The sequence below is a fragment of the Falco punctatus genome, assembly GCF_963210335.1.
Source record: "Falco punctatus genome assembly, chromosome: 2".
Lineage (NCBI taxonomy): Eukaryota > Metazoa > Chordata > Aves > Falconiformes > Falconidae > Falco > Falco punctatus.
Window position 1 is genome coordinate 100297221 of NC_137581.1, and position 24365 is coordinate 100321585.

General features: G+C 42.5%; 1 protein-coding gene across 2 annotated transcripts; it reads left to right on the forward strand.

Moving 5' to 3' along the window:
- The first annotated feature begins 481 nt into the window (after positions 1 to 481).
- MXRA5 (matrix remodeling associated 5) lies at positions 482 to 21798 on the forward strand. Of its 2 annotated transcripts, none has more exons than XM_080375474.1 (7): positions 482 to 1159; positions 3351 to 3566; positions 5927 to 6056; positions 6398 to 6788; positions 10820 to 15826; positions 16466 to 17366; positions 18917 to 21798. In XM_080375474.1, exons 1-7 carry the CDS (start codon positions 963 to 965, stop codon positions 20826 to 20828), a joined length of 8754 nt encoding a protein of 2917 aa, XP_080231600.1. In that variant the 5' UTR covers positions 482 to 962; the 3' UTR covers positions 20829 to 21798. The 2 variants fall into 2 exon arrangements, with proteins under 2 accessions (XP_080231600.1, XP_080231601.1); XM_080375475.1 differs by having other exon boundaries at positions 18920 to 21798.
- Positions 21799 to 24365: the final 2567 nt, after the last annotated feature.

The window sequence follows — 24365 nt, forward strand, 5'->3', positions numbered from 1 at the left end:
AGTCGAGTTTTGAGAATTTTCTGTTCACGCGCATTTATTTGAGCGACTCTCATCCAGAAAGATGCAGGAGATCAGATACTCACCTCCAGACTGGATACATGCCTCTGCAGCAGCGCTGTGCTAAAGGTCATGGTGAGGCTGGCTGTGCAGTGATGGGACACCTACGAGAAGAGGAAGAAATCCAGACCGGTTGGTCCAGTTTTGGGGTTACATCCTGGACTCTGTGCGTGTGCGTGTGTGTGCGTGCGAGCGCGTGCGCGTGTGTGCGTGTGCGAGCGCACAGCCCCAGCAGCTGCACAGCGGCGCGTTTCAAGCGCGCTGGATCCGCCCAGGTCCCAGAAACAAACTTTCCGCCAGCTCCAGGTCCCGGGCCCAGGCGTGGGCTCCGCTCCCCGCGCCGCGGCCGCAGCTCCCGCGGACCCCCCCGCGCCGGCTCCGGCCCCCCCCCCGCCCCCCGGCTCCGGCGCCCCCCCCCTCCCGCCCCCCGGCGCGGGCCCGCCCGCAGCCCCCCCGCGGAGGGGCCGCCCACCCCACAAGAGGAGCCGCTCCGCCGCGCCCTCCCCCTGCACAGCGCCCGGCGCGGGGAGGCGGGCGGAGAGGCCGAGCGCGGCGCCCCGGCACCCCGCGCCCTCGTCCCCATGCCGCGGCGGGCGGCGGGAGGCTGCGCCACCAGGCAGCCCGTCAGGCGGCGGGGAGCCGCCGGCAGCGCCCGCCCGCCCGCTCGCCCACGGAGATCCCGCAGCGCCCGGAGAGACGCGCTCGGCTCCCGCCGGGGCTGAGGGATCACGGCGCCGCGGCTTCCCGCGGGGACGTGGGGCACCCGGAGGAGGCGAGCGCGCAGGGAAGGTGACAGTAATTAACAAACCACCACCCCGGACGGTGTCCTGCCCGGCTGCCGCGCACCGCTTATGCTTATTTGGGGGGACCCGACCCGGGCGGCGGATCCCGCAGGATGACGGGCGATGGGGAGTCCTAAGGCGGCGTCGAGGCGGCCCGCCGCGGGCTGCGATGAGCCTCGGCCAGCCGGTGCCGGCGGAGAGGCGGGGAGCCAGGTAGCCGCCGCCCGCCCGGCGCGTCGCCCCGCGCCGCCGCCCGCCCGCAGCCCGCCGGGGGCATGGGAGCGGCGGGCGGCGCTCGCTGAGACCGCGCCCGGCGACAGGTAAGGAGCCAGCGCACGGCCGGCCGCGTCTGCCGGTGCCCCGTCGGGTGGTGGGGGGGGAGCGGCGCGGCTGCCTGGCTGGCGGCGGGCGGGTGCCCTGCGGACCGTGCCACCGTGCGTCGGCGCTCGCCCGCAGCCCGTCCGCTGCCGTTGCTCAGCCCCGCGGGGACACTCTTCCCTAATGGGAAGCATCTGCCCTCCGGTACGGCAAAAAGAAGTGTGTGTGGGGGTGTCGAACCGCACTTCCCCCGCAGCCCCCTCCGCCAGGGCCGCGGCTGGCGTACGGCCCAGCCCGGCCCGGCCCGGCGGGAGGATCAGCGGCGCGCGGGACCCGCCGCCGCCCCCGTCGCGGTCCCCGCGCGGAGCCGTGCAGGCAGCGCCGCCGGCCCAGGCCCCGCCCCGTGCCCCGCCCCAGGCCCCGCCCCGCGCCCCCTCCCGGCAGGCGGCCCCCGGCCCGGCGGCGGCGCCGCAGCCCATCGGCTGGCGCGGTGCGGGGCACTCGAGGGCGCCCCCGGGCGGCGGGGCGGGGGCAGCCGGGACGGGCCCGCCAGGTTTCTCCTCCCAGCCGCCCCGAGGAGCCGCTGCGGCCGCGGCGCTGCAGGCCCCGCCTCGGCCGCCGCTGGCTCTTGCCCCGGCAAGTCGCTGCCATTTTTTCTAAAGCTCAGCGAGCACCTCCCATATGGAAACCTGGTGCCCCCTCCCAAAACTTGTTGAAATGAGTAGGATGTTTTTAAAGGGAGTTTTCATTAAAGTGACCATTAAGGAAAACAGCACCTTAATGTTTTTCAAGAAATTAAAAGCTATTTGTCTTGTAAAGAATGGTAAACGTCTCATTAACTTGACCGCAGATATTTGAGAAACCTCTTCATCCTGATGAGCCTCTCCTTTGAACTGTAATGGTTTGCACATGATGGTCTTAGGAAAAAAATGTGTGTCTCGTTGCTAGCAGATCTGAGAAAATCTGACTTTTATACTAAAAGCAATAAACTAATGGAACTAATAATAGCTAGTGGAACCGAATGTCTTTCCATCGTTGTCACAGTTGTACAAGAGCAGGAATACTACAGTTCTGTTACTAATAGTAGCCTGCATTCTTGTATGGCTTTAATCTAAGAGCTTTCAGATTCTCCTGATGGTAGGGATAAGAATAGGGATGTTTCAAACTCATTTCTCCCAAGTTAGGCTGCTTAATCTGTAATTAGACATCTACATAAATTATGTTATTTTTAGAAATGCTTAGTGCTCAAGGTCAGTAACAGCTGTGTTTTCTTGTCTGTTCTAGCACAGTGTGCATCTTTAAATGATTCTCCATGAGTCTAGCCATCCAATTTAGACACACAGTTCTGAAAATCTGAACTTGAGTGTTGATAGCCAAGGAAAGATTATAAATATAAACTTTCTTGTTTACATTTCCTCTGATGTCTGTGCTTTTATGCTTTTAAATAAGTTGTCAAGTTTTATCAATTCTGTTCATTCATAGTTCCCATTTGGTTAAGATTGCAATGTAAGAGCACATCCAGCATCTTATAGTAATAGGTGGTGAAGGATGACAGAATCCAAGTCCTCCTTTCGCTTTCTCTCTCAATTATACTGTTTCCCATATACCTTATGAATGGGATTAATTCAGCCACATTTTACCCTCCTGAAAGTCTGCAGACTGCCTAAGAACCAGGCAGCTAGGCTAGGTGAGTTAGCTAATTAGGGACCTAATGAGGTGGAATTGCACTATTTCTAGGTATCTGATCAGGTAGATACCTGCTGTTATTCATCTTCAAGTGAATATGGATAGCCTTTTTTCGTTCATTGACTGTAGAGGGAGCCGTGGCAATTTGCTTGAACTAGATGCTTCCCTTGAAGTTTTCTAATTTTTAGGTGAGACAAGTACTACCCTTGGTGTATGGAACAAAACTACAAAATCTATTGCCTTAGGGAGACAGCATTACTTTAGTAGAATAGATATTTAGTAGAATAGTAGAAGCAAATTATGGGGGGGGGGAAGTTAACTTTGAAGTAGCAGATGACATGGAAGAAAGAAAACCACTTTCCGGCTGAGCTTTGCCATGAGTCTACAGGCTCTCTGGAGTGCTGCAGAACATCGCTAGGTATATAAAAGTTTTTACAAGGATGAAAGAAATCATCGTTTCTTCTCTATTTCTTCTCTCCCACGCCCCGTGTCCCCGGGGCGACGCAGGAGGAGCGAGGCGAGGGGAGGCGACAAGATGGGGCAGCGGGCGGTGGCGCGGGCGCTCTCCGTGGTGCTGATCGTGGGGCTGGCGCTGCCGCCCGGCGCCCTGGGCTGCCCCCACCCCTGCGCCTGCTACCTCCCCACCGAGGTCCACTGCACCTTCCGCTCCTTGGCAGCCGTGCCGGCGAGGATTTCTAGACATGTGGAAAGAATCAATTTCGGGTTCGTATAGCAGTCTGTAGCAAAGAGTTTTATGTCCTTGGTGCGTGAGCCTGGAACGCTTCGCACGCGTGCGGTGTGCCGGGATCTCTGTGTACTTTTCCAGCATTATTGCAGAGGCGGGTGGTTACTTGCAAGCCCTGTGCTTCCAAAAGCTACAATTACTGACATGGAGAAAGTTTTAGCGTAGCCCTCATCTTTCAAAGAAAAGTTACTGTTATTTTCAAGTAAATATTTATATCGTGGTGTCAGTTCTTCATGGCAAATAGGACAAGTAGTCTTTCATAGTGTATCAAGAAAAAAAATGTTTTAAACCTACTATGGGATTTCTACTAAATGCTGAATTTTATACCTGATGTAAAAAATTGTAGTAGCAGTAAACTTCTATAATGTAGCCAGGTAGCATTTTGGAGAACAATGAGATATGGCATATTTTAAAGCAATGCAGTAAAAACAAAGTTAATCCGTTGTCTTTGGATTGGTTTTGTTTTGTTTTGTTTCCCAAGGAAATTAAGTGTAATATAAGCATCCTTGGTGAGAGATTGCTCAGGCTCCAACTCACTTTCCTCTGCCAGGGTATTGCCAACTCACATCAATCTGTCGGATTGTGAGACAGGAAGGCAGGGACAGCTGGTAGGCTGCATATCATAACAGTGCTGTGTAGGGTCACTATGTGACATGGCATGGTGCAGGAGTTGCAGTCCTCTTCCGCTTGACAGCAGAGCGGCCTCACTACCTGGTATGATCTTACCCCGACTGCCTCAAGGCCTGTAAGCTGCAACTGATCATGCAATGACTGACTGTAAGGACCTTCATTATTTTTTGTGTGTGTTTTTCCACAGTTAAAATTTCTATCCAGCAGCACTTTGTCCACCTAAAGACTAATTTTAGTCTCAAAATGCCCTTGTACTCTGTAAATCTGTATTAAAGCAATCTGTACTTTCATGCCATTTCTGACTTAAAAATGCCTCCCTCTCACCTCAAAACCACACATATTCACAGTCAACTCTCCCCTTGTACATCAATATTCTATGGCAAAACGTTCTATACCTGAATTGCTTTTGAAAATGGAATGTAGGCTTCTAAGTTTTGGCTGTTTTTATAATAAAAGTACATTATTTGATACTGCTAACTTAAAAGCCCTTTCCTGTCTGTCTTTTTGTCACTACAGATGACATTTTCTGACTTGTGTCTCTTCCCAGGAAGAAACAGTCTTAACTATCTGTTGTTTCATTTCTTTCGTTTTGGAAAAGGGCTTTTACCATATTTCTATTTTAAGGTGCTGTATATTTACAGGGTAAAGTTTATTTTCCTAACTGGAACTAACTTAGGAAAAAATTATTTGGAGAAGTTCATATTTTTTTAGAAAGGGTAATGTTTAAATAAATGGTTTTAATAAGACTGTGGTAAGCTTAGTAGATCTGTAGTAGGACTAAAAATATCAAAACAGTAGTCTAAATTTTTAGCAAATTTAGAATGTTCAGATAGATAACATGGTGAGGATCTAAAAGTATTTCCTCCATATTCAAAGTATTTTTATTTCTCACTGTCTCCTCCCCTCCTCTCTAGAAAGTTTTGAAAAATAGGAAAAATGTTTAAAATTCTATGCTTAGAGACTTCATGCCCAGATTAGCTCATATGTTTAATTTTATGTGTACATATGGAAAACCCAAATGTAGAGCTACACCACCAAATTTATGACTTCCACATTAGCAAATAAAACCTGATTTATTTGTCCAAAGTGAAACTGAATTATTTTCAAAAAGTAGATTTTCTGTATTCCTTCTCTAAAAGGAGTTTCTGGGCTCAAATTGTATAATTGGAAGGTCAGTTCCTAGATCTTATGTAATTAGCTGATGCAAGTACTTGTTGCAACTGTAAGTGAAGCAGGATGTGAGTTGTTGCTTTTCTCTTGTGCTGTTTGGGAGATATCCATTTTTAATGTCCTCTCTCCAAATCTTTATTCATTTATTGTTAGATGCTGTTTTGGCAACACTGTAGCTTTTCCAGTTTGCCAGGCTCCATAGCATCATTGGTTGGCTTCAGGCCATTAATTTATTACCATTCCATAAACTGAGCTGCATGGAAAAACATACTGACAACTACTAGAACTTAAATGCCTATTTATTACTCCTACTCCTAAATTATGGCTGAAGTGCCACAAATGGACTGAAAAGAAATCTTAATGTAAACATGAACTAAGTATACTTGGCCTTGTAAAAATGTTTCAGTACCTTTTGGCCCTTTGACAATGTATTAGGATCTCTCCAGTTTTTCCTGAAAGTTAAGTTATACCAATTCTACATTTGCAGTCCATGATAGTCAGTGCATAAAATGTAACTGCACATGTGATTTTTTTCCAGGTTTAACAGTATACAGTCTATATATGAAAACTCCTTTGCAGGACTTACAAAACTGGAATTGCTCATGATACATGGAAATGACATTCAGCATATACCTAATGGTGCTTTGAAAGATCTTGTGTCTCTACAGGTAATGCTAAAGTCTTTCTAAATTTTATAAGTTCTAAATTCTATGAATAACAGAAGACAAAAATAAGCATTTTTTGTAGTGTCTTTCTTAGGATTAAGGTACCATTGTCCTCCCAAATACACTGAAGATCTATTAACTATGCCTATGTCATGCTTGGTAATGCTAACTAATACTCAGTTGTATTCTTCCTCTTTGACCAACATATCATTTTTCAGTGGTGCAAAGGACATTTGAATGTGGGAGGAAAACTTTTGCTTGCTTGCTATTCTGTTTGGATGTAGATCAAAACCCAAAATTAATCACAGGGGGGGTTTGTTGTGGTTTTTTTTTTTCTTTTTTAGGTTTTCAAAATTAGTTACAACAAATTGAAAGTCATAACTGGCCAAACTCTCAAAGGACTTTCAAGCTTAATGAGACTGCACATGGACCACAACAGAATTGAGTTTATTCATCCAAATGCTTTTAATGGATTAACTTCTCTGAGACTGGTCCACTTAGAAGGAAATTTGCTCCAGCAGCTTCACCCCAACACCTTTTCAACATTTATGGTCCTTGATTATTTCAAACTGTCAACAATAAGACATCTCTACCTATCTGAAAATGCTCTTAGGACCTTGCCTGCAGGCATATTTCAAGGCATGCCACTGCTGGAAAATCTTTACCTTCATGGGAATCCGTGGGCCTGTGACTGTAGTTTAAAGTGGTTCCTTGGATGGAATAAAGTTTCTGGAGGTAAGAACAAAAATACCAATGCTTTTTCAATTCATAATGTTAGATTTTTTCATTCTTATGTTCTGTGTATGGATGGTTTTGTTATTTCCTCAATATTATTACTTATGTGATGTCTATATGCACTATTACGTCCTGTTGCCATTCTATAAATGCATGTCTTTAAAAAACAGTGTAAAAAGGAAGCAGCTGTGTGTCACTAGCTAAAAATTTGTATTCAACAACAGCCATTACATTCAAGATGGAAAAAGCAATAGTGAAGTTTATCATTGGAAGAAAGAGATCTGTTATAACCTTTTAGTCTGTTCGTTTGTGCAGCGGTGCACCTTTGACTAAGGGCTGGCAATTGTCCTCAACTAACAAAGCTAGTAACTATGTGCTCTCATGGGAGGTGGGAACATTAGGTATGAGCTTGTTCAGCTAATGAAGGAATGTTAATCACGTTTCCAGACTCTTGGGTGAGTCCTTTAACTTTGATGCTATTAATGTTAAGGCTGTTATGGAATCATAGAGTTGTAGAATCATAGCATCATAGAATGATTTGGGTTGGAAGAGATCTTAAAGATCATCTAGTTCCAACTCCTTCCACTAGACCACATTGCTCAAAGCCCCATCCAACCTGGTCTTGAACACTTCCAGGGATGGGGCATCCACAGCTTCTCTGGGCAACCCATTCCAGTGCCTCACCACCCTCATAGTGAAGAATATCTTCCTTATATCTAATCTAAATCTACCTTCTTTCAGTTTAAAGCCAGTACCCCTTGTCCTGTCACTACATGGCCTTGTAAAAAGTCCTCTCCAGCTTTCCTGTGGGCCCCTTTAGGTACTGGAAGGCTGCTGTAAGGTCTCCCCAGAGCCTTGTCTTCTCCAGGCTGAAAAATCCCAACTCTGTTTTCATTAGAGAGATGCTCCAATACTCTGATCATCTTTGTGGCCCTCCTCTGGACTCTCTCTAAAGGTCCATGCCCTTTTTAGATTTGGAGCCCCAAAGCTGGGTGCAGCACTCCAGGTGGAGTCTCACAAGAGTGGAGGGTGAGAATCACCTCCCTGTACCTGCTGGCCATGCTTCTTTTGATGCAGCCCAGGATTCGGTTGGCTTTCTGGGCTGCAAGCGCACATTTTCAAGCCATGTTGTGCTTTTTGTCCAGCAAAACTCCCAAGTCATTCTCCTCAGGGCTGCTCTCAATCCATTCTCCACCCAGCCTGTATTTGTGCTTGGAATTGCCTTGACCCAAGTGCAGGACTGTCCTGTTTTCGGCTGGGACAGAGTTAGTTTTCTTCTTAGTAGCTGGTACAGTACTATATTTTTTCATTGGTATGAGAACCATGTTGATAGCACACTGATGGTTTTGGTTGTTGCTGGATGATGTTTGTACTAAGTCAAGGACTTTTCAGTTTCTTGGTTCCAGCCAGCGAGGGGGCTGGAGGGGCACGGGAAATTGGGAGGGGACACAGCCAGGGCAGCTGACCTGAACTAGCCAGAGAGGTATTCCATATCATATGACATCATGCTGAGTATAATACATAATCTGAGGGAAGAAGGAGGTGGCACATCCGCAATTATGGCAGTCATCTTCCCAAGTAACCATTACACATGATGGAGCCAGGCTTCCCTGGGGATGGCTGAACACCTGCCTGCCCATGGGAAGTGGTGAATGAACTCCTTTTTTTTCTTTGCTTGCATGTGCAGCTTTTGTTTTACCTGTTGAACTGTCTTTACCTCAACCCACGAGTTTTCTCACTTTTACTATTCTGATCCTCTCCCCCATCCCACGCTGGGGGCAGTGAGTGAGAGGCTGCGTGGGGCTTGGTTAAACCATGACAAGGACCTTGCACTTGGCCATGAGGTTTATACGGGCCCACTTCTCAAGCCTGTCAAGGTCCCTCTAATATGCATCCTTCATGTCTATCTGTGTTTCTTCATTGACCACAACTTCCTTTTGTGACAGAGCAAATCTCTTTTAAGTATTATCAGAGAACACCTACAATCTTGCAATTTTTTTCCCCTAGACTAACTAGTCTATCTTTGCTCAGGCTTAGGTGTGATGTAAGTATCACACAGTTTAGGCTGGAACACTTCTGGTCATGTGCAGAAGCAAAATACTAGAAACAAAAAAAAACGCAGAACAGTTTTATAATCCCTTTATATCAGGAATACACTAAATGAGGGAGGTTTTGAATGTCAGTTTTAAATTTTGCCATCTGAGTTCACTGGTGTCCCATCTCAGGTAACTAAGTGCTTACTGTAGTAAGTCAGAGGGACTGGTGTTACATCAGAGTTGCCACTAAAATATTAGGAGGGGATTCTCATTTAATTGCAGCTGAAGATGTGGTTGAGTCACAAAGTTTATATAATGATCTGGAGCATTTATGGTGGATGATGATGGGTCTTGTCATCTTAGAATATGTAAGTCATTGTAGTTTTGTACTTGGCTATAGGACAATACTTTTTAAGAGTGTGTGATACTTGAATGTGTAATGTAAGTGTTCCTGCCTGAACTGATACTTGAGACATCCAACTTTCATCTTATATTTTGCTAACTTACATTTTAATATTCTTATATACTCTCTTGTTCCAAGTATGTATGTGCATTAGTTGTACTCAAGTTGCATTGTAAGTTATAACAATGAAATATTAGATGAACTTTCTTTCCTTGCATAGCGTTGGTTTGTTAAACATTTTTATTCAATTAGATTCCCTTTTTGCACTAAAACAGTAGTGATTATTGGAAAGAGAAAAGAATTTATTCATGCCATTTTCATGTATGACAGATTTTGTATCTTTATATAACTATAACATTAACTTCTTTGGGGATTCTGTCCAGATAGAGTTATTAAATTTCTTCAGACCAGTGTGGCCACTGCCAAGTTGATTGTGGGCCAGTTCTGCCATGAAGCATGCTTTCCTTATCTTTGAAACATCATATTTAAATCTGCAAGTGATAGACTGGTTCAGTTAAATATTCTGTTTGTAGTAACTTCTCAAGAAAATTGATTTGTCAGAGCAGCAAAGCATCTTTTTCAATTAAAAAATGGTATGAAATTTTGCACTCTCTTCCCTTTCTCCTAGCATTTTGTCTTATAACCCACCCATATATTGTCCTTTCATTCCAAGATCCCTCATTCCCCAGTAGCGATTAGCATGACACTTATTCCTAGAATAACTGGAATACATTTTATTTACAACATGTTTCCAAATTAAATATGTAAGGCAACATTACCGTTCTAGTGAGCAGAACAATGTAATAAATATATGACTGTTATTTTGCAGACAAGAGTCTTTCTGGCATTGAAGGAGAGAGGAGTCAAGGCTGTCATTTCCTGTTTTAGCACTCCTTGTCTGTTTTAGTGTTTATTTTATCAATACAGAGTTTACAGTTATTTCAGAGGTCAAGAAGAAGTGGCACTTTCATATTATTTTTTTCCTGCTGATGAATAGCTTGCAAGTGCAGGAACTAGTCAACAGATTTTGGTAGCTAAAGTAGAATGTTTTGTGTATTGCCAGTACTGTTGTTAATGAATAGAGAAAAATAAAAGCTTCCTGAATTATTTAATGAGGAAGTCCAGCATTTCTCAGGTAAATGCTGCATGTTTGAAAGCTGAGAGGATCCAGTCCTTTTCACGTTAGGTCCACAAGTTAGACAGGTAGGCTGTCACTGCACAGATGCAAACTTTTTGACACAACATAGGTTTTTACCAACTTACTTAAAAAATGTTGCTCTGAACACTTCAGTTCCTAGGCATTTTATTCAGAGGCAGTGAATCTAATTTTCAGAAGGGTGGAGTATTCAATCCTCTCATTAAAGTCAGAAGATAATGTGGTCAGTTTTGGAATCAGGCACCCATTTAATGGTAAAACAGGGAGGTGCCGTTTTAAAAGCCTTTCCTTATGTGTGTTCTGCCATAAAATGTTCCTCATGTGGTCCATTTCACACTTTTGAGAGTTCTGTAATTCTAGAGTAGAGATCTTCAGCTTATGTATCCTTTGTTTTCCCTTTTTTATTTATTTTTGTTTCTTTTTTTTTTCCTTGCAGGTGTTTTAAAGTGCAAAAAGGACAAAGCCTATGAGGGAGGACAGCTCTGTCCTAAGTGCCACAGCCCGAAACAGCTGCAGAAAGAAGATATTCAAAACTTGAAAGATATTTCCTGTAGAAAACCTGTCATTCAGTCCTCACTGAGGCAGAATAGCAGTACTCAAGATGAAGAAAGTGGTGACAGTTATGAACTCCCTCTGGAAGAGCTTCAGTCCTCTCCATGGAACATTGTTCTAAATATGACTGATGAGCATGGCAATGTAGTCCACCTGAACTGTGAAATCAGAAAACCAACAGGCTCTACCAAAATTCAGTGGAATCAAATCCAGACTCAGGATATTGATATAAATGCTACAATTTCACTGGATTTTGAATGTCCAATGAATCGAGAAAACTATGAAAAACTATGGAAGCTTATCGCTTATTACAGTGAGGTACCTGTCAAATTAGAGAGGGAAGTTATGCTTAGCAAAGAGCCTAAAATAAGCTATCAGTACAGGCAAGGCTCAGATTATGATGCTTTTTACTACACGGGTGTAAAAGCTCAAATACTGGCTGAGCCTTCCTGGGTGATGCAACCTCTTATAAATATCCAATTAAACAGACGCCAGAGTACAGGGAAAAAAGTGGTGCTATCTTTTTTTACTGTGTTTTCTCAGACGATTCTTACCAAAGACACTGGGCAGCAGAGAAGCTGGGTAATGATAGAGCAAAACCAGAGCACAAGGACAGCACAGAGTGTGGTGGAAGGTTCAGAATGTCAGCTGAGCTGCAATGTGAAAGCCTCTGAAACCCCCTACATCCAGTGGCTCTTTCCAGATGGGACTAAATTGCAGGCACCATCTAATCAGAAAGACAGCAGATTTTCCATTCTCAGTAGTGGCCAGCTAATAATCAAAGCAGTGAGTTACACTGATGGTGGTTTGTACCACTGCATTGCCCAAGTGAGAGATGATATGGACGTAATGGCTTACAGACTTCTAGTGCAGCCTCCAACTATTCAGGTAGCTGATTCAGATACAGTGAGAGTTGAAAAAAATGTTGGTGATCCAATAGTTTTGCCATGCAATGCAGTTGCCATCCCAGAGCCACAGTTGAGCTGGATTCTTCCAAACAGCCAGGTACTTAATGATTTATCAAACTCTTCAAAAGGATATATGTTGGACAATGGTACTTTGCTTATTCCAAAAAGCCACGTTAGGGATAGTGGCCATTACAGATGTGTGGCTGTCAATCAGCAGGGATCAGATCAATTTGTCGTAAGGGTCACAGTAAATAAAATGGTGTCTGACAGGTCATTTAAAAGGATAAAACTAAAAAAACGCCCCGACTCAAAAAGTTTGTCAAGAACAAGAGGGCGAGTCATAGATGATGGAGAGGGATCAGGGGCAGGAGCGGTAGAGGAGTTACCACAGAGAAAGAACCATCTGAAAGACTGGGAAATATCCTTTAAACAAAAAAGTGATCAGGTGCCAGAGGCTCAGATTAAAAAGGGTAAGAAGAAAGGCAGAAGGAAAATGAAAATATGGAAAAGTACCGATAGAACCCAAGACAGCAATGTTGCAGAAGGCCGGAGGGTATTTGAATCTCGAAGGAGAATTAATGTGGCAAGCAAGCAGATTAATCCACAGCATTGGGCTGATATTTTGGCAAAGGTCCGTGGGAAGAATATTCCTAGAACAACAGCTACAGCCATTTCTTTAACAACTGCACTGCCATCAGTCATGCAAAAAACTACTGCAGTCCCTCATCCTGTAGCCAGCCCCCCACCTTCAGAAACAGCAGCTGATATGGTAGATTCCTCTGCTGATGCATCACCTGTGGGTGAAGATGAGCTGTTCTCAGTCACTGTTTCCCACAACACTAAAGCATCTTCAGCCCAGTCCATGTTAACAAGGTCAGAAACTGAACGCTTCTCTGACCACAGGGCTTTAGGAACACCTGCAAGTATATACTCTGCAGAAACTGCTGTATCAGGTCCATATGTGACTCCTGTCTCTGTAACTGTGCAACCCCAAGTCCAGCAGCATCTTGACGTCAGGACTGATAATTCAGTTGTAGCCAAAGAAAATACCCATGTTTTCACTGAAGAAACTCTATCCAGAGAAATTGTAACAAACTTCCCTAATATTCAGAGTAATTCAGTCACAGTGGGAAATGTAGAAAGAACTGTATCTTCTACATCAGAGGAAAATTCTGCTTTTGCTGAGCTACCACTTGATGCTACTGTCCTAGCTGAATCTCAGCCTGTGGATCTTCACAGCGTCTCGGAGACAAGTGTGAAGTTAAATGAAGTGGACCCAGTAAGTGCTGACACCATAATTTTAACACCTTCTCGGCTGGATGGGACAATCCCAGCAGATTCTGTAGGCACTACTGCCATTTCTTCATCTGTTTCACTTTCTACAGAAAGGAGCAATGACTTGATAAACCAGTACAAAGAAGTATCCACAGGTCAGACAAAAATGCCAAACTTAAGTACAGGTTTTCCAGCTGTCATACCTGTCAGAGTTCAAAGCGAGGAAGAACCTGAGACCCACGGGAATACAGTGACTCAAGAAAGCATGTCCAGCAGTTATGTGGAGAGTCTTCAGGGAGGAGAACATAGGAACCTGGCTACTCCAAAACCAGATTCCACATTCATTTTGCATAGTACTAATGCTCCTCATAAAACAACAGAGGGGATAAAACCTGCTTCTTCCATCAGTAGATTGACCACTCTGGCCACAACAACTTCCTATAGAAAGACTATGCCCTCACCTATTACTCAGCATGCTAGAAAAAGGCCTTATGGGAGAAGGAGATTGAGGCCAAACAGAATTCGACAAAGGCCAAGGCCCTTCCCCGCTGTTGTTTTAACCATGGAGCCTATTGTTCCAAGGACACCTGAAGTTGAAGCTGTGACCAAAACTTCTTCTACCACTCCTGAAAGCCCTGATCTTAAAAATAATGTCAAAATGCAGACTAAGGAAGAGGAGCATACAGAATTCACTGCTTCGCTAGTTACTGATCCAGTTGTCTTAGAGAAAATTACCAAAATCAGAGAAGTGGTCACAACTTCCTTCTTTAGGCCTACTGCTTCTCCACCTGAGGCAAAACATGTGACACTCTCTACTGCTTCTGAAACCTTTCCACTTCCAGTTACTGCACCTATCACAATTTTATCATCATATGTAGTACATGTCACAGTTCCCACAAAAGAATCAAACACACACCTTGAACTAGAGCAAAGCAAAGTGCCAACATACCACTCATTAGGCCATATATCTGAGGAGAAGGGCAAGAAAGCAGTTTCTACAACTATGGATAGTAAAGCAGAACAATCAAGCACAACAACTTCTCCTGAGCCTATGAACAGCTTGATACCATCTACAAAACCAGAATCTCAAGAAAAGCCTATCCAATTTGACTCAGAAGTCATAGCTAATGAAACAACCTTTAGAACATTCCAACTGATATATCCCACTGTGACTGATCTAAGTATTCCTGTGGGCACTGTGGAAGTTTTTAAGAACCGCTCAGTTTCAAATGAGCCATGGAAGCTCACAGTATCTTTAGAAACACCAGCAATAACTGAGCCACCTCAGCAACGTGAGATAAATACTTTGTCCTCCTCCTTCAGCACAACAGAAACTCAGACTTTTTCTCTTAGAGAAACAAAGAAATCTGTTGCTTCTCAGACTGGGACAAAGACATCTTCCTTGGATAAAAAGGAAGTTGTGTCACATGTATTTCATCATGATCCCACTTTGCAGACAACTGTAAAGCCTCCAACTACATCCACTACCTTTATTCCATTTATAAAACTTCCCACTCTTCCCCCTTCCATTTCAGGTGCTTCACATCCTTCTCTTCATTATACCACTGAGGAAAGCAATGCCTTCAATCAAGACAGGTTCCCAGAAGCAAAACAAGTTGAAGCAGATGGTGACAAAATGGTGGTGAGCTCAAGACACAGTGTACACCCTACTCCTTCCTCCAGCCAAAACAGGATTAGCATAGAGTCAAAAGAGGAGCAATTCAAAGAATTGTATAATAGCAAGTCAAACAACAGTTTACTGCTAAATCCAAACCTTCCCCATCCACCTGCTGGAATGATACCAATCCTAAACCAAAGACTGCCTGTTGTGCCTCCAAAACATGTTCCAGTAAGAGGCACAGTGAAGCCTCCATATGTTGTAACACAAGGTTCATTTCGCTATTTTATAACACACCAGCCTCTTCACTACACAAACAAACCAGAGATAACAGCATATGCAGCACACACCATCCAGGACAAAAAATCTTCTGCCCCTCAAACAACTACCCCAACACAAACCTCTCCATTTCACAGAACAAATTCGTTCACTGCAAATAAGTTCAGTAATCAGGGTCAGAACAGATACAATATTAATTCAAGATATTTTGGAAATAATTATGTTCCAGATAACAGAGGCGCAGCAGGGAGACTACCAAGTCAAGGGATGCCCTATTATCCCAGTTCCAGAATGCCATTCCTTTTCAACAGAACAAGGATATTCCCTCACATAAGTATGCATCCTAAACCAGTGGTCCCTAGTCAACTTGTCCCAAAAGACACAAATGAGAAGAAGGTTGCCCAGGTCTCCCCTGCTAGGATTACAGTGCAGAAAGCTACAGCTATTCCAGCGCCTCCAATGCCACACGCTACAACCACCATATCACCATCACCAGTGATTTTGAAGATTACCCCTCCAACCTCTCTCTCTCAGCACGCAAAACCACACATATCCACTACAGTTCATCCTTTTAAAAATGTCCACCATCGTCATCAAAAAATTCCAGCTGTGCCTTATGTGGGAGGCATTTTGCCACACAATTCAACTGTAATTCAACCTTCCACTAATTTCAAGGTACATGGAGAAAGACCCAAAATTATCATGAAAGGATCTCAGAGCATATCCATCCTTGCTGAAACAGATGCTTTTATCCCTTGTGATGCAGTAGGAGAACCCAAGCCTTTTATTACTTGGACAAAAGTCTCTACAGGTGAGCCAGAGAAAATGTGTTCCTTCTACATGATTTTTAAGGTTACAAATACTTGGACCGTTGCATAGAAATTCAACAAGATGCAGGAATAGTCCAAAACACTGAAGAATAATGTCTGTGTCTTAATCATTATAGATAAAATGTCACTATTAGCAACTAATCATTCCAGGTAAAAATAACTTTGTAGTAGTTCCTGTTGTAAAAGAAAACCTGTGCAATGTAATGAGTTTATTTTTTTGAAGAGGGAATAGCAGCCAACTCTGTATTCACAGCAGTTAGAATTTATGATGACAACACTTATAAGTATGGGGGGGTTTAACATTGCTGCCTTAAATATTAATGTGTGTCATCTCCATAAGCAAAAGGAAAAGAGAAAGTATGTAAAGATTTAAGAGGAAACCTAAAGCATAAAGCCCTTAAAAGTTCCCACACTGTACATGCTTGCAGGCTGGTATGGTTAGTTCTGCAATAGAAACAAGACCAATTTGAGCTATGGAGAGTGTCAGAAGATGCCATGTGATACATCTGAAGTTGTAGTTGGTGTTAAGTAAATCAAAATCTTACATAAGACTTTTTCAGTGCAATGCATGTCTTAAACCCTATGACTTCCCATTTCTTTCTTTCCTCTCACCTTCTCAGGAGCTCTAATGACAGCCAACACCAGGTTACAAAGGTTTGAAGTCTGGAAAAATGGTACCCTCCTTATCCGCAATGTTCAGCTTCAGGATCACGGACAGTATTTGTGCACAGCTCAGAACCTGCATGGCATAGATAAAATGACCATTGTGCTCACAGTTGTAGCCCACCAGCCCAAGATTTTACTTTCCCGCTATCGAGATGTCACAGTCTATTTTGGAGAGACCGTAGCAATGGAATGTCAGGCTAGTGGGACTCCAAGTCCACATATCTCATGGATTTTCCCAGATAGGAAGATTTTGCAGACAGTCACTACTACAGAAGGCAGGATAATGCTTCATGAAAATCGAACCTTGTCTATCAAGCAAGCAACTTTTTCAGACCGAGGAGTTTACAAATGTGTAGCAAGCAATGCTGCAGGAGCTGATAGCATTGCAGTGAGGCTACACATTGCAGCCTTACCCCCCATCATTCAGCAGGATAAGCAAGAGAACATTTCTTTGCCCCTTGGCAGCAGTATTAACATCCACTGCACGGCCAAAGCAGCACCTTCTCCCAGCATCCGCTGGGTGGTCTTTGATGGCACACAAATCCGACCTTCTCAGTTTGTCAATGGTAATTTATTTGTTTTTCCCAATGGAACTCTTTATATTCGCAACATCTCCCCCAAGGATAGTGGGACCTATGAGTGCATTGCTGCTAACATGGTGGGAGCTGCCAGGAGAACAATACAACTCCATGTGAAGAAGCATGCATCTAATGCTAAGATCACTGGGAGCTCTCCTCAAAGAACAGATGTAACATATGGCAGCATCCTGCATTTGGACTGCAGTGCTTCCGGTGACCCCTGGCCTCGGATATTATGGAGGTTGCCTTCCAAAAGGATGATTGATTCTCTACACAGGTAAATTACGATTTGACGTGTCACAGGTAAATTACAGTTTAGGTGAACTTAGGCAAAAGACCATTCATATCTGTACAAGTGTCATTCTTGATTTCTGTGAGTTTTGAATGAGACCTCCAATCCTTAAGGAAGAATTTGAAATTATATCAAAAGATAGCCAAGTCAGAATTTAGCATAATTTTCTTGAAAACAATAGTACTCTTGAAAAGTTAATTTCAAGTGTTTAGGATAATCTGCCATTATCTGTCTTTTGCAGCCACTTGTAAATGTAGTAAAAAGTCCAATGGCAAGTGTTAAGATATACAGCTTGTGTACTGCTTGTTCCAACGTGCTTAGTCTGCATAGAGTTGCGTAGGTGCTTGCTTCACTTTTCCCCAAGAGAAATGGGATCACTGAATTTTGTTTATCTACCTGTTGTACAAATTGTTATACACTGTAAATATGGGGCAAAGAAAACATCTTATAATCATTTAAGTAAGCATGATCATCTTAACATTGTTGTAGAAATAAAAATTACCTTGCAATAAGGTCTGTGGAAACCCAGTTGCATATAAATGCCTAAACCAGTACCTTCTTCAATGTTCACATTATCAAGTAAAATATCACCTCCCCAAACCTGCAATAACTGTCCTAAGAACTTGCTGAAAACAGAATTTCTGCTTTAGAAATTATTCATTACTCACTCTTTGAGCACTATAGACAGATGAGAAATGTACTGAAATTGAAAGGCACAATTGCCAGCAACCTTCTTAATAGCTGAACATAGTCATCATTTTTCTCATATTGGCAAAAAATATATTTATATAGCCTGTAGATGGCACAAAACCCAGAACTGCTTTTATGTCCCATAGTGATAGCAACAAAACATTGCAGTTTTTTCATTTTCCCTCAGGATCTTTCTGTGGGCTGTTTTTCAAATACAGGAGATCTTTGTTGGGGAGAAAACTGGGGCTACTGAGGAAATTAGTTTTGACAACAATACACTATAGTGGTGTGGAAAGGAATAATACCTTTTTAGCACGTTGAAAATCTTCTTTTCCATATTTCAAAGCTTAGCAATATTTTGCTTCTTTCTGATTGTTCTAAGGGTTTAAGATGTTATACCTGTGCCAGGGGAAGTTGTTCATCTTGATTTGTTTTTAGCTAAGGACCCAAGTGCCAGACTCTGTAGTTATGGTCCATATAGGTTTGTGTGCAGTATATCATTCAGAGAGTCCATATTTGAATGTTACAGAATACTGGACATGCAGTCAGAAGAGTCAAAAATACCGTCATTTGGTATTTAATAGTTGTTTAATGGTCAAAACCACCACTAAAGTCATTGAACAGAACAGAATTGCTTGGTTACAAGTGAGACAAATTATTTTTTTTCCATGTGATTTTTGGTGGTGGATATTTTGAACATTTCAGACCATCTAATTATCAAAAATAGTAATGCTCCTCTCCTTTTTTTTGGTATTATTAGCTTCTTTCCTCAGGTTTGTCTCAATAATTAATACCTAAAATGTGATTTTGCAGCTCATGTTCTGTTCTTTTTTCTTTCCTTACAGTAGCTTGGAGACTAGAATCAAAGTATTCAGCAACGGGACTCTGGTTGTCCATTCAGTTACAGATAAAGATGCAGGAGACTATTTGTGTGTGGCCCGCAATAAGATTGGGGATGACTATGTGGTCCTCAAAGTGAATGTGATGATGAAACCAGCAAAAATAGAACATAAGAATGAGAATAACCACAAGGTCAAGTATGGAGGGGACCTGAAAGTTGACTGTGTAGCCACAGGTCTGCCAAATCCTGAGATCTCCTGGGGTCTCCCAGATGGCAGCATGATCAATACCTTCATGCAGTCAGACGACAGTGGCAGCCGGACAAAGCGATATGTGGTCTTCAATAATGGAACCCTGTATTTCAATGATGTTGGACTGAGAGAAGAAGGGGACTACACCTGTTATGCTGAGAACCAGATTGGGAAGGATGAGATGAAGGTGCGGGTCAAAGTAGTGGCTGAGCCTGCAACTATCAAGAACAAAACATACGTCATTATTAATGTACCCTATGGTGATGTCGTCACAGTAGCATGTGAAGCCAAAGGAGAACCCACTCCCAAAGTGACCTGGCTCTCCCCAACCAACAGGCCCATTCCTGCCCTATCTGACAAATACCAGATATACAGGGATGGCACCCTCCTCATCCAAAAGGCCCAAAGGTCTGACAGTGGTAACTATACTTGCGTAGTGCGGAACAGCGCTGGAGAAGATCGGAAAACCATCTGGATCCACGTTAATGTTCAGCCTCCCAGAATCAATGGTCATCTCAGTGCAATAACATCTGTGAGGGAGACAGCCATCAGGGACAGCCGGAAACTTATTGACTGCAAAGCTGAAGGCATCCCTGCTCCCCGGGTCTTATGGGCTTTTCCAGAAGGAGTAATCCTGCCAGCTCCCTACTATGGGAACAGGATCACTGTGCATCGCAATGGTACATTGGACATCAGAGGGGTGAGGCAGACAGATGCAGTGCAGCTCATATGCATCGGACGGAACGAAGGAGGGGAAGCAAGACTGATTGTGCAGCTCCTCATCACAGAGCATTTGGAGAAACCCTCCTTCAGAGACCCTGTCAATGAAAGGATCACTGCCATTGCTGGTCACAGCATCAACCTGAACTGCTCAGTCCAGGGAAACCCCAAGCCCAGCACAAGCTGGATCCTTCCCAATGGCACCGAAGTGCTGAGTGGCAACCGTCTGCAGAGGTTTTACCATAAGAGGGATGGGATCTTACACATCAGCAACCTCTCTGCTGGGGATGCTGGGACTTACCGCTGTACAGCCAGAAACCCAGGAGGTTATGTGGAACGAGTAGTCTTCCTGAAGGTGGGACTCAGGCCAGAAATCAGCAACCAGTACAACAACCTGGTGAGCATCATCAATGGAGAAACTCTGCAGCTCCATTGCATCACCCAGCCCAACCAGCGGGCGCAGATCTCCTGGACTCTGCCCAGTGGAATGGTTCTGGATGCCCCCCAAGCTGTGGGTCGCTTTTCCCTGGTGGAGAATGGCTCACTGACAGTGCATGAGGCTTCTGTATTTGACAGGGGCACTTACCTGTGCAAGGTGTCCACAGAGTATGGCACTTCTGTTATGAATGTGCCTGTCATTGTGATAGCCTATCCTCCCCGGATCACCAGTGAGCCAGCACCTGTCATTTATGCCAGGCCTGGAAATTCAGTAAAACTGAATTGCATGGCCATTGGGATTCCTAAAGCAGAAATAACATGGGAGCTTCCAGACAAATCACATCTGACAACAGGAGCTCAATCCCGTCTATATGGAAACAAATTCCTCCACCCTCAGGGGTCATTAGTCATCCAGCAGTCTACTCAAAGGGATGCAGGCTTCTATAAATGCACTGCTAAAAATATACTAGGCAGTGATTCAAAAACAACCTACATACACATATTCTAACACTAAAACAAATGCCTTTGGCTGAATACTGGTGTTCAAGTCACTGCCAAGCGAGTGCAGCAAGGAGAGTACTGCTTGCAACAAAGCCAGGAAGGCTGAGGGCAGGAAAGAAAAAGAATTAATCCTATTCTCATGCAAAGTGCATTGCTTTTGTACTCCATATGGTAGTAAGTCCCTGCAATAAAAGGAGGCAGTAGACATACTGAAACTGAGAAGACTAACACATTGGAAAAGGTCTTTAAATTGTTAGGACTGTAGTGTGGTTTTTCATGCTATCCAACAGCATCTGGGTCCTAAAGTGCTCTGTCCTTGTCAATAGTCCAAAGCTATTCCTTGTTCTAACAAGCACCTTAAAAGTACCAAAGAAGTGTTAACTGTTAATAAATGAGCTGCAGTGATAGAAGTGCTTTAGTAAAACATAATTTTCCTTATACCCTGCAGCGCTTTTACATAATCTAGTCTTATAGAATATGATTACTAACCTTTCTGTCCATTCTTCTATCAGCTCTTAAAAATCAGACTAACTTAGCAAATAAGAGTGATCTATTTTAATAAAAGTACATGCAGACATTAGTTACCTTAACATATGAACAAACCTTTTCCAGATACTAAGGATGTTACAGTCAAATCATTCATTATATATTTTATATATATTTTTAAATCAGACTATGAGACTAAAAAGAGTAACAATGAACTTGGTCTCATTTTATAAATTATTGGTCTTTACAAGACTCTGAAACGTTACAGTGTTTTATAATATTAAGGTCAATATACTGTACATTTTATAATAAAAAAATATTTTCCAAAAAATGTGTTCACTGTGATTTTCATTCTGGTTTTAGAAAATAAGGAACTCCAAACAGTTAGAGTATGAAGTTCAGTCAAAAAACAGAAGTCAGGGAGTGTTACATATGCTCTTTACCTTTTTAAACATGATTTCCTAATAAAAACTTAACACTTTCATTTTGTATATTTCAGGTTACATTACAATTTCAATACCTTTTCTGCAATCAAGGATGGTTTATTGGATAATGTACATAATTTTGATAAGATGTATTGATCATGCTATAGAAATAATTGCTACAAGATGCTGAATATGCCCATGTTTCAGCAAATAACTCCAATCAGAATTCTTCAAATGTTAACTCACCTATAAAACACATAAATTCTCTGAGATACTCCTGAATTCTTAAAGTTCTGATTGTTCATAAGACTTATGTTCATGTTTTCAGACTATGATGAGAATAAAAGCTTTATTTTTATTTTCTCTATTGATCAAAACATAGCAGAAAGTAAAGAGTTATTCTAATATTTAGATTTTGTAAAAACTGTAAACTAAAGTTTTCCTCACTCCACAAATTTATCTAGTTTAGGAAAATTGTAAGGTGTTGTGAAGTACGTATTTATCATCGTGGTAAACAGAACTAAGCTAAAAAAATAAAAAGTATTTGATTAGAACAAAGATGTTGAATTAAAGGATAAGGACAAGGACATTGCTGAAGATACAAGGGGCATAATTTATGTGATAGCATATTTTATAAAACTTATTTTTTACCAAGTCAGTGCAGGCTAAAAGTTTGTAGTTGCTACACAAACATTTAATAAAGCTGCAGTAATGTTACTGGCCTAATTGAATAGCACTTAATTATGTCTTAGTTTCTTTTTTATGGTTTAAACCCTTGGGCCCTAAATCAGCAAATCTGTGTTCAAGGTGAAACATGTGCCTAAATATCTGGCAGGGATGTGGCTGTTTGTGAGAGAGAAGAAAGGAACAAGTATTCAAGATTTTTAACTAGGGTGCTCATGTGGTCTTTTCTAATCTGGCTATTTTCCTTGGACATGTCACAGATTAGATGTGTCTGTAGTTCCTTTACTTCTAGTACTTTTTTTTTATTTTATAGAAGCTCTTGGAATATGGTAATAAGATTTTTAATAATAACACATCTTTTAAAAGAGTCTGAAGTCAGCATTTTAGTATTGGAGTAGGAGTCAAGCACTTCTATTCATTTGTCAGTCCAGTCTTCAGTTAACACTTACGTGAATTTAGAGATATTCTTGGATGCTGAATGACTTCTATATATTTCCATTAAGCAGAATTATTTTTTTTTTATGTTAAGAGAAGAAAATATAATCCAAAATCAAAGATTTGATCTGTTGGGATCAGAATAAGCATCTGATAATATTTATTCATCAGTCCAGAATTTCCACTGCTGCCAATGGAAGTTTTGGAGGCACAAGAAATAAAAGGTTTGGCTCAAGACTTTTCTTAATTCAAGTAAAGACTTGCATGCTTGCAAAATCCCCTCAGATTTGGACTTAACATTCTTCTATGTCTTATAATTTCCATGATGTTTGCCTTTACCCCTTTTATGAAAACATACTCCCGGTGAGAGGCCTATAAAATATAATTTTCTTCCAAAATAAATTAAACTACAGCTTAACAAATACCAGTGGAACACTTCTTACATTCAGGCAATGTTTGGCCCTGTGTCCTCTCTGTCATATTCTCTCTCTACTGAGATACCTGTTGTCCAGGATATCCGTCCTGAGTTCCTTTTGTAGAAATACAGAAGTTCATGGGGAAACTAAGTCTGTTCCAGGACTTCTGTTCTTAGGCACGAATCTACATGTCACTTCACGTGCTGAATCGTGTCAATTGAAGGCAGTCACAGGACACTGAATTTAAATTATAACTTCTTCCTTTATTCCTGTGTAATTCTCTGCAAGTTGTGTTAAATAAATAAATGACAATTTCACATTACTTCAAGGGCACAACACTTCATTAATTAGATTTCTTTCAGAAGTCTTCATTCATCTTTCAGACCAAGCAGGAGCCATGCATTCAAAGACAATGGAGCTTGTACCTATTCTGATTTTGAGAGGTGCTGGGAAATGAAGTGCTTGCCCTTGGTTTGAGAAGGTTTCAAAATTTTCACTTGGTCAATCAAAGCAGGTTCTGGATAGTTTCCATGGGAAGGAAAACTTGCCATTCCTTGCTTTTTTCTTTGAAAATGGAGAAAAAAAAATGTTTGATGTCTCTTTTTGAGAAGCAGAGTAACAAGATGTCTCATCACAACTGCACAGATTGCAAATGGCAGGAATTTTGTATACGTTTTTTGCTTTTGCTTCACAAAAAGAGGTTCACTGTGACCGCGTCACTAACACAACCAACTGCTAATAATAAACATAGAGGTAGGAATATAGGTCAGAAAAGAAAAAAGCAGAGTATTCATGTCACCAAGGTCTGGCAAAATTCCTAAAACACCAGCCAGTTCACTTAGGTGTTTTAGTGATTATCTTCAAAAGCTCATGAAGGCCAACTGAGGCACAAGAAGACTGAAAAAATGCTAAAGCTTAGTTGACGAAACATAAAACAGCCAGACCCTGGTATCAAGAGAGGTACTTTGTTTAATTCATTGCTAAACAATCAATCTAAAAGCATCTCTAGAATAACACAGTGATAAGAAGGAGCTGCTCTGGAAGTTTCCACAACAAATTGTATAATAGCAAACTAGTCACCTTCTCACAAAAGTAATT

Coding starts and splice junctions, on each gene's coding strand:
- MXRA5 (XM_080375474.1), top strand. CDS start 963: ATGGGGAGTCCTAAGGCGGCGTCGAGGCGGCCCGCCGCGGGCTGCGAT. Junction 3,567..5,926: donor GTGGAAAGAATCAATTTCGG/GTTCGTATAGCA, acceptor ATTTTTTTCCAG/GTTTAACAGTATACAGTCTA. Junction 15,827..16,465: donor TTGGACAAAAGTCTCTACAG/GTGAGCCAGAGA, acceptor TCACCTTCTCAG/GAGCTCTAATGACAGCCAAC.